Genomic DNA, 10,024 nt, shown 5'->3' with positions numbered 1-10,024 from the left:
ACGATGGGGAAAACTTTACGGATTTCACCAGGGACAAGCATCTCTGCTTCTCTTGCTGGGGCCTGGTGCAAGCCCCCTCCACCTGCCTCACAAAGAGGAGCGGAGCTCCAGAGGTTTCCGGGGGAGGGGGGGGGAGGGCCGCCCCACCCCGCCCTGATTCCAGCCCTACAAAGGGCGGTGGCGACAGTGGCAGCCGTGGCAGCAGTACCTGCGAGGGAACAGCAGCGAGGAGAGCGGGTAAAGAAGGGGAAGGGGGATGGGGAGGGTCGCTGGAGGAACAAGGGAGCTGGTAGCTGCCTTCCAGCCATAAATTTGTGATGATTTTAACACCCTGGGGGCTTGCTTGCCCCTGCGGAGCAGCAGGTGCGGGTTACTCCCACTCGGTGCAAGGTGTGAGGGAGGGATGAGGTGGCTGGTGGGGTCCTGCCGGTAGCAACGTGTCCAGGGGACAGGGCTGGGAAGTCCTTGGGGTCCCATCTCTTAACGGTCCAAGTCTGGTGGGCAGCAAAGGGGACAACAATAACACCAGGTTGCTCACCTGAAGGTCTGCACTGGCGCTTGCAGGTAATAAATAGAAGAGGTGGACCACGGGAGTCAGGAAATTAGTGACTGACAGACTCGGGGCAGGAGAGAAGCTGGGCAGTGATGCTGCCGGGCGACGGGAAGTCTGCACAGAGGAACAACGTGCAGGCAGTGGCCTCTCCTGGCACAGGCTGCCTTGTACAATCCTCTGAAATTGTACTTGAAAACAAAGTTACTCTTTTCCTTACTCTTAACTGGCAAGGCTAAGTAAAGTGTCCCTGGTAAACTGTGGGCAGAGAGCAAACTGTTAAGTAGATGGGATCAGAAGAGAGGTAGTCACACAGCTACACAGGGCTCCCTGCCACGTTACTTCTGAAGACGGGACTTATGTGGCCGAACAGATTTCAGACAGGTCAGACTTACCTGGTGGTTGTGTGCCAGGATGAGAGACGTAAAACCTGAGTTGCAAGCAGTGGTTACGAAAGTGCATTTCAGATTATGCAGCGGAAGATGCTATTGCAAAGCCTGCTTGCTGCCTGCCTGGTATGGGGGGAGGAATAATAATAATAATTAAAAAATCATTCAGACTGTATCTACAATGATCTGGAATGAAGAGCACTCTCCTTCAAATCATTCTCCGACACCAGCTTTGACCATTGCCTCTTGAAAATAATGGAGCAAGATATGTTTTTTTTTTTCAAGTAGCTAAAAAGGGATTCAGAGATACAACTTGCAGAGGAATGAAACAATTTCTGCACTTGCAAGTAAACTAGGATTAATTTTTTTTGAAGGGTATTCATTACCATAAAGCATATTACAATGATGGATTTTTACATTTCTTTTCTCCAGGATGAAGATCCTTACTGGAAGTCTTCATTTCCACTTCATTTCTTTCTTATTCAGCAGAGCAAATGGATTCCTAACTCTGAGAACACCTACCACCGATGCCTCCCCATTTTATAACTACTCTTATTTAAACCTCTCTTCTATATCAGAAGCACAAGCTCCGAAGATGGCAAGAGCTCTCAATTTCTCACATAACATAATGGAAAAAATAACCAAGCAAGACTTGGAAGGTTTTGATGCGTTAGAAGTTTTAGACCTTTCCTACAATCGGATTAAGGACATTGAACCTGGTGCATTTGAGACCCTGCCCAGCCTTGTTTCTGTGAATTTATCATTTAATGATAACGAACTTCTTGTCTTGGGTCTGCCAGCCCATCTGAAGCCCGCACCCACCAGCGAAGCCTCAGGGTCTTTTCAGCTTTTTAAGTATTTTGACAACTCCTCAGAGGCTGCTCCAGAGCCTTACACATCCCCTGAGGGGCTGCCACATTCAGGAGGTCCATCAGTCCTGCAAAATGTTAATCTGGAGCTCAAACGAAATACAGAGAATCCTCTTCCAAGAGCAGAGGAAAAAGTGACGGTCTCTCCAACAGCCACGTTACAGCCCAATTTCTGCGGAGCACCAATAAATGGGATTCTTGATCTGTCAAACAGCAAACTCACCCAGGAAGAGCTGGAGGCAAAGCTGGATGCAGATCTCTGTCAACCTCAGATGAACAATATTTTGGAGCTTGACATTAGTCACAGTGAGCTGGAAATGGATCTTCTATCGCTGTCCATGCTGTTTTGGCCAATGAAAAATGTGCGGTCTGTCAATGCCAGTTACAACAAAATAACAATTAATATTCTGGATGCCGAGGCTATCTGTACATTCCCATTCAGCAAGCTTTTGTTTTTAAATATTAGCAACAATCCCATAAACAGCTTGAATACTCTGTGTCTCCCTTCAACCATCAAGGTACTTGATTTATCCTTCACTAACGTAAGTCAAATACCCAAAAATTTTGCTAAAAAAATGATTAACTTAGAAACCATGTATGTTGAAGGAAATCACTTCATATATACCATACATCCAGAAATCACCAGTGCAGCTCCACAACCTCCCCCTGGAACTGTCCATATTAATGCCATCTCCTTTGTCAGAAACCAGGCTGGCACACCCATCGAAAGCCTTCCAAAGAAACTGAAACACCTGCAAATGTCCAACTGCTCCATTGTAGAACTGCCGGAATGGTTTGCTGGCACAATGCAAGAATTACTCTTTTTGGATCTCAGCAGCAACCGGATTTCTATGCTTCCGGACTTACCTGCCTCCCTGCAGCACCTTGACATAAGCAACAGCGATATTAAAACGATACCTCCTACTTTTAAATCTCTCTCCAACTTAACAATGTTTAATATCCAAAATAATAAAATTACAGATATGCATCCTGAGCATTTCCCGTTAAGTTTAACAAAATGTGATATTAGTAGAAATAAGTTGAACGTGTTGTCATTAACTGACACCCTGGTGAAACTCGAATATCTCAATGTTTCTGGAAACCTAATTACCAGAGTGGAACCCACTGGTCACCTTTCTGCCCTCGCTAATCTGGACAGTAGTCACAATCTGATTTCAGAACTCCCTGATCTTTTTGGGAAATCTCTGCCAATGCTGAAATATTTTAATTTATCAGGGAATAAGATCTCCTTTCTACAGCATGGGTCCCTCCCAACATCTCTGATTGAGTTGGACATCAGCGACAACGCCATTACTACCATTGTGGAGGACACTTTTGGCCCATTAACAAGTTTGAGTGTTTTGACTGTTCAAGGCAAACATTTTTTTTGCAACTGTGACTTGTACTGGTTTGTGAACGTCTACATCCACAAGCCACATTTGCAGATAAATGGCAAAGAAAACCTCAGGTGCAGTTTTCCACCAGACAGAAGGGGCTCGTTGGTGGAGAGCAGCAACCTCACGCTGCTGCGCTGCTCCCTGGGCATCCAGATGGCCATTACTGCCTGTGTCGCTGTCCTGGTCGTTTTGCTGTTAACAGGGTTATGCTGGTGGTTCGATGGGCTGTGGTATGTGAGGATGGGTTGGTTCTGGTGTATGGCAAAGAGGAAGCAGTACAAGGAGAGGCCAGAAAACAAGCCCTTTGATGCCTTCATTTCGTACAGCGAGCAAGACGCAAAGTGGACGAAAGAGAATCTACTGGAAAAACTGGAAGCTGATGGGTTCAAGATATGTTACCATGAGAGGGATTTCAAGCCAGGGCACCCCATACTCGGTAACATTTTTTACTGCATAGAGAACAGCCATAAAGTCATTTTTGTTCTCTCTCCTAGTTTTGTAAACAGCTGCTGGTGTCAGTATGAACTGTATTTTGCTGAGCACCGGGTCCTGAATGAAAACCAGGATTCTCTCATCATGATCGTGCTGGAAGACCTCCCACCCAACAGCGTGCCACAGAAGTTCAGCAAACTCAGGAAACTGCTGAAAAGAAAAACCTACTTAAAGTGGAGCCCTGAGGAACACAGACAGAAAATGTTCTGGCATCAGCTAGCAGCTGTCTTAAAAACAACCAATGAACCCCTCGTGAGAGCAGAAAATGGATCCGCTCGGGATATGTATGAGATGGATGAGATACAAGAACATGCAGAGGTTGTGCCTGGAAATTCTACAGTCAAATAAAAGCATTTCTGTGTTTACCTCCTGCAAAGGCTGCTGTGTTGGGACGGGGGTTTGTCTCAGCTCAGTCCCAGGAGAGGTGACTCATGGGTTTGTAGCGCTATTCCCTCTGATAAAAGAATCCGTTATCCAACGGGCTGGGACCTGAGCACTGGTAAACAGCTGCTTCTTCCTGCGTGCTTGATGTGCTTTCTTCAAATGCTGTGGATGTCACCTGAAAGGAAGAACAGCTCGAGTCACACAGCATGCCCTGACTGTCTTTTTGAGATTATTGCTGTGAAAAGCAACGTAATTCAAAGGGAAGGTTGCAGTTCAGATTCTCAGTTCTAGTACAGCTTAAGATGGGAACACACAAGGTGTAGGAAAAACACCACGATAGTACACAGGCAACGCTTTCCTTCTGTCGTTCAGCGAGAAATAAAGACTAAGTTAATGAAGTCATCTGAGAGGTGCAACTGCAAATCCATGCTGCTACATCATTTGGTTTAAGTAACTGGTGGGAGAGATCAGACTTTAAAGTCTTTTATAATTACAGATCAACACATGCAAGCACATTAAAAAAAAAAAAAAAAAGAGCCACCTGAGTGTGTCAGTCTCTACTGTAAAATAATTGGTGTAAGCGTTATTTAAACGCCGTTATCATCAACCTCTGAAAAATAAGCAAGAACATTATAATATGATTTACATTTAATGAAGTTTCACTTGACACAATCAGCCTGACCCATAATTCAGTGCTACCTCCACACAGCCCTTGTCATCACCTAGTGCCACTTCATACTTTTATTTATTGTATTTGAAAAAAATAATTTAAAAAATCAGCTGATCTAGCTTCCACATTCAAGGAAAATCAACAGACCGTGATGGAAATTAAATTTCAGATGAGAACGCGTAGCACAATCTGGCTCTGTGTCTTAGAAAAATAAATGCATACTGCCTTACAGAAAACTCTCTACTGTAAAAAGTTCTGAGGTGGTGCCCAACTGTTGAACATTCTTTAACAACTTTTTGAGGTTGTGTAGATATTGTCTAAAGTTATTTGGTACTACGAACTTTTAGTTTTTATATGTAAAGGATAAAAAAAAAATACAACACTGCAAGCCAACAGCTCAAAAAGTCAACTCTTATCACCATAAAACAAGATCTATGACTTAGAAAAACCTGTTAATTATAAAATCTTTCAAATACTTTTGTTCCTGTAAACAACCAGAAGCCACTTGTTAGTGAGATCAGCCTCAAGCAATTAATCAGCTGTTTTTTCTAATAAGCTTTTTTATGCTTTCTTTAAGGTCGCTCCTTATTCCATGAGATACCCTGATCAAACTGTTGGTAGTACTCCTAACGGTAAAAATGCAGATTTTCTGTAATAAAGCCAAAACAGTCCTCAGGCCAAACACCGTGGCAGCGGCAAACCCCAGCACACTGAAAACATACGTTGGATAACTTGTTCCAACACGATGGGCTCTTCCTAACCCCAGAAACCAAAGATTGCTTTAATTCCTGGAGTATAAAATTGTATATGTATTTCAAAACATGGTGGCATTAACTGTCAGCCTCCTGATACTCTTCTTACTCACATGAAGTACCTGTTAAACCTTCCTAGTTTTTTCTAAACAGTTCTGCAGCAACAAGGTCCACAGTGTACGTCCGGGCAGCAAGAAAAGCACAGCACTTCGTGAGTCTTGGATTTACGACCTTTCATATTCACGAGATGCTTTCTTCTTCTTGTGTTACAGGTTGCACTAACTACAGACCTCCTCTAAACCAGCCAGCATTCACATACTTTTATTGCTTATTTTCTTACCCATCTCCCCTCTTCACAGCCATTTGCCATCTCCTTCGCCCAGCACTCTGTTGCCTCCCCTCTCAATTAGGTTGCTGCGTTTTTAACCTCGCAGTCATGCTTTATTGGGTCTGTGCTCAGAAGAGGGTTCTGATACAAAAAAGGGGGCTAAAGGAAGAAAAATATATACTACAGAAGTCTAAAACAAGTAATTTTTTTGTCATATGATAACTGATTACTTCAGTTTATGATTCACTTCAAATTGTACTATTTTCAAAATCCAATCTCTATTTGCTACATCCATAAACCTCCCCCAAAACACAGTTGTACAGTACAATTAATAACTTAAATCAGCTTTTGTTCCTACTGCAGATTAAAAGGTGTTGCACTTTCCTATCTGACACGATAAACACGTTAACACATTGGTTGTGTTAAGAATACAACTGGCACCAGGAGTTAACAGAAGAGCGATATTACAAAGTGCTTTAAAGCGACTTCAGGTGTTTTGTCTCAATAATACATCACGTAAAGGCAAAAAAACCCTCCTCCTATCCTAAAGCTGGACCCTTCTCGCTTTACTCCCACATAAATACTCAATGCAAATTACTTTTAGGAGTAAGGTGCGAGGGATTTAACCTTCTATCATGCGATGAAAACCAAAAGCACAGCAGGAGTCATGTGTACATGCAGGAAGCTCAAAAACTGCCTGATGTTAAAACCAGCCTTAATGCGTACCTTCAGGTCCCTTAAAGCACACACAGGACCCCACCTTGCAACCACTTCTGGGATCCTGCCCTATACTCCCTACCATCTGAAATGGTAATTGCTGACAAGAATGTGTATTTCGAGACAAAATGACAGGATCCCACATATTTTTTCCCTCAAAATTAGTACGCTTTGTACTAAAGAGAAATGCTAAGACAGAAAAAACACACAAGACAGATCTTTTAGTTATCTTTTATAATTACATTAGAAAGAACCATGTTATTTGTTTATAAAGAAAAATATCTGGGCAGAGACAAGACCTATGGAAACCATTTCAATTTTACATTTGTAATAGAACGTTGTTCACATCCATTTTATTGCAAGAAAGCAGTCTTGAATTATTCAAAATTAATTAAAATTCAGAGTCCTAAACAAAGAACAGTGCTCATCATGTAATAGCCTTCTTGGAAAATCTTGAAAATAGTTTGGTTAACAAAGAGCTAAACCAACAACTCCTCACACATGGCAATAACGTGAATGTTTTTTGTTTTTAAAATAACAAATAATCTCTCCATCACAGTAATTCCACTAAAGATGTGGCATTTCCCTATAATGATGCACCAAAAGTCTCTGGCACGATTATTTTGGAGATACTAAGGCTCTGCTGAAGTCCACAGAAGTCGAAAGGTGATTGTTTTGAAAAGATCTGGCCACTTAAAGCAATAATAGTCAGGAATTTAAATGCCTCCAAATCATTCTGGTTCATAACTAATTCCCACAACATATGACACAAAACAAATGGCAGGATTTATAAAAAAAGGACTTCTGTTATTTTCTCACTGTGTAGACCAACAGATAAAGTTTGTAAGTAGACAGATTATTAATCTTTAAATCAAACTGATATTAGACTTCTTAAGAAAACCTCAAAAAGTTGTAGTCATCTCGGTACGTGGTCACTCTGTTCTTAAAAATTGTAATAGCTGTCAGTTCTACCTGTCAAGAATATCACAGCTGAATCCCCTCCCCTTCCTGCTTTTATACAAAGTTATAGACAAAAAAGCAACCAGCAACACTACTCTTCACATAACTGTTTATAAATTAGAAATTCCAGAGGTGACTGCATCACTAATAGTGCATCAGCACTATAATATTGCAATATTCATCTTTCTCCTCAAGTAAAACCTGTAATTAGGTATTGCACAGTTACTTCTATCAGATGTAAAATACTTCTCCAAATATATGATTTTGGGATATATAACACCTCCAATCCTTAAAATAAATGTGCAGCAGAAATTAATATATATACTTCAGAGGTTTATTACAGTGCCAAAACACTTTAAAAAGTCCTTCCCCAGCAGCAATATAACACTGTTTGTAAAATGTCTTGTCCTGCTTTAGGAAGCTGAGACTGAAATCCTAAACTTCTGTTGAGGTTCCTAGAAACTTTGCCATTTTCCTCTACAGAGCCAGGATTTCACCCTGTGAACAGAAAGGACTTTTGTTATCACCGACACTTGCTACAACAAAATATAACTGGTTCTTTCAATCTGCTGCAATGGGAAGAGTTTAAACTCAAGTATCATAATACCAAGCATCCTCCCAATTCTTCTTGAAAATACGGCAAGTATGCAACTCAACAGGTAGTACTTCTGCTTGCAACCTCAGATTGTTCCCCGAGATATTCTGCCTTGTGACGTAACAAATCACACAGATCTAGCGCTTACTTTTACTTGTCCATCAGTAAAATTTACTAACAAAACCACCCTCATGTAACAATTCCAAACACAAATCTAAAATACCACTCTTTCTGACTTGCCATAGAAATTCAAGAAAGTGCCACGGAAATAACATCCTAGCGTTCACTCCAACTGCGAATAGCTGGATATTAACATTAGTGGCATTTTTCTTAATTGCCAGCAGTACTGTATCATTAAGAATATTCATTAATAAAAGCAAAGAAGGGAACCCTCTGGATCAGCTAGATCAGAGCCCTTTCCTAAGGTTACACTGAGGGCACTGGTATCTGCTTTGTCAAAGCACTGTCGTAGTCTTGCACCAAGTCATTGGTGGTGTGATAATGCATGGCAACGTAGGATTTGGCAAATCCAAAAGTTGAGTTCACCAGCTGTAAGCTGTTTGGGGTGCTCACTTCCTGGGAAGGGCTGCTGTTATAGATACTGTAATAGGGCTCGATTCGGGTGTTCATGGGGGTCGAGCTGCTCTGTGCATAGTGCTGATGACCCACAGAAGCCTTGGGACTCAGCACGCTTTCCTTGGAGTGACTAGGGCCACAGGCTTGGTCCACAAACTTTTTCTGAGGTTTTGGAGACAACATGTATGCTGAATTGGTCTCGTGGTGGGATGACTTGTTCCTGTTGACCTCCAGGCTGCCTTTGCCCATGGCCCGAAGCCTTGTCTTCTGCTTGCAGCAGAAAAAGACAAGGGCTATGTACTGCAGGCACCAGAGGACTCGTCTCCGAAGTCCGGCACTGTTGCGGGAATATATAAAAGGATTTAATCCAGATTTGAAAAAAATGAGGGTAAATCCACACAGCTCGAACTGGTAGAGAACAAAACCACCACTGCTGGACAGCATGTCCTGCACCAAAGAAATGCCCAGGGGCAGGCAGCAAACCAACACAGAGAGCACAATGACAACGCACGTCACCACCGCCCTGGAGTCTTTGGCTGTGGACAGGTTGACCGCTGACACCAGCTGAAGCCGGCCGGTGGCAGTGGCCGGGATCTGGCCAAGGTGCTTGGCATAGCTGTGCGTCTGGATGTGCTGCGGCTTGCTGTAGCTCTGGTTCCTGTACAAGGCGGGCATGGCGCTCTGCAAGCCAGCCCCGGTGGCTGGCGGCCCCACAAAGGGCTGCGGTCTGGAGGCATCCACGGCCACCACGGGTGGGCACTTCCTCACCTGGGCATTCCTCCGCAGGGCCTGGGCAATCATGACGTAAGAGACAGACACCACAGCCACGCAGCAGATGAAGTCGATGACGTAGAGGTAGAGGATAACCTTCCCCTTGCCACTGGCAAAGCTGGCCATGGGCAGGCAGAGGCGGGAGCTGCGGGTTTTCAGGGTGGCCATGGTGGCCAGGGTGAAGCTGGTGGCCCAGAGGAGCAGGGTGAGGAGGAGGGTGCAGGGGAAGGAAGCGGTGCGGTGTGTTTTTTTTTGGCTGCTTCCCCCGGACCTTGCGCAGCCGGTGCGGGGCAATGACTGCCACCGTCTTGAGAGACATGATGATGAAGCCGGAGCTGGTGAGGTGGAAGGTGAAGCAGAAAGCGCCGGGGACACCTTGAGCTGAGTCAAAGAAGAGGACGAAGGCGAACATGGGGGCGGCCACCCCGCAGATGAAGAGGTCGCAGAAGGAGAGATTGAGGATCATGAAATCGAAGTTAGTCCTGAATTTCCTGAGGGCTGGGTCAAAAAAGGACAGCAGGACGATGAGGTTGCCGTAGGAGCCCAGGCAGAAGACCAGGGCCAGCAGCGAGGC

At 43.8% G+C, this 10,024-nt stretch overlaps 2 protein-coding genes across 2 annotated transcripts; one reads left to right on the top strand and one right to left on the bottom strand.

The window, feature by feature from the left end:
• Nucleotides 1-1,372: 1,372 nt before the first annotated feature.
• Nucleotides 1,373-4,054, top strand: LOC104458001 (toll-like receptor 2). The gene has a single exon (XM_010085978.1). The coding sequence runs from the start codon at nt 1,373-1,375 to the stop codon at nt 4,043-4,045; it is 2,673 nt and encodes an 890-aa protein (XP_010084280.1). The 3' UTR covers nt 4,046-4,054.
• Nucleotides 4,055-8,529: 4,475 nt separating this feature from the next.
• Nucleotides 8,530-10,018, bottom strand: GPR75 (G protein-coupled receptor 75; the record flags this gene model as incomplete). Its single annotated transcript, XM_010085979.1, is given in 2 exon segments — nt 8,530-9,702; nt 9,704-10,018. Coding segments are annotated over 2 exon segments (1,488 nt in total), but the record flags the coding sequence as incomplete, so codon positions are not given.
• Nucleotides 10,019-10,024: the final 6 nt, after the last annotated feature.

This window comes from Pterocles gutturalis, unplaced genomic scaffold, assembly GCF_000699245.1.
Source record: "Pterocles gutturalis isolate BGI_N339 unplaced genomic scaffold, ASM69924v1 scaffold38685, whole genome shotgun sequence".
NCBI lineage: Eukaryota > Metazoa > Chordata > Aves > Pterocliformes > Pteroclidae > Pterocles > Pterocles gutturalis.
Note: the sequence above shows the minus strand (reverse complement) of the source record. Positions and strands in the feature narration are given on the sequence as shown.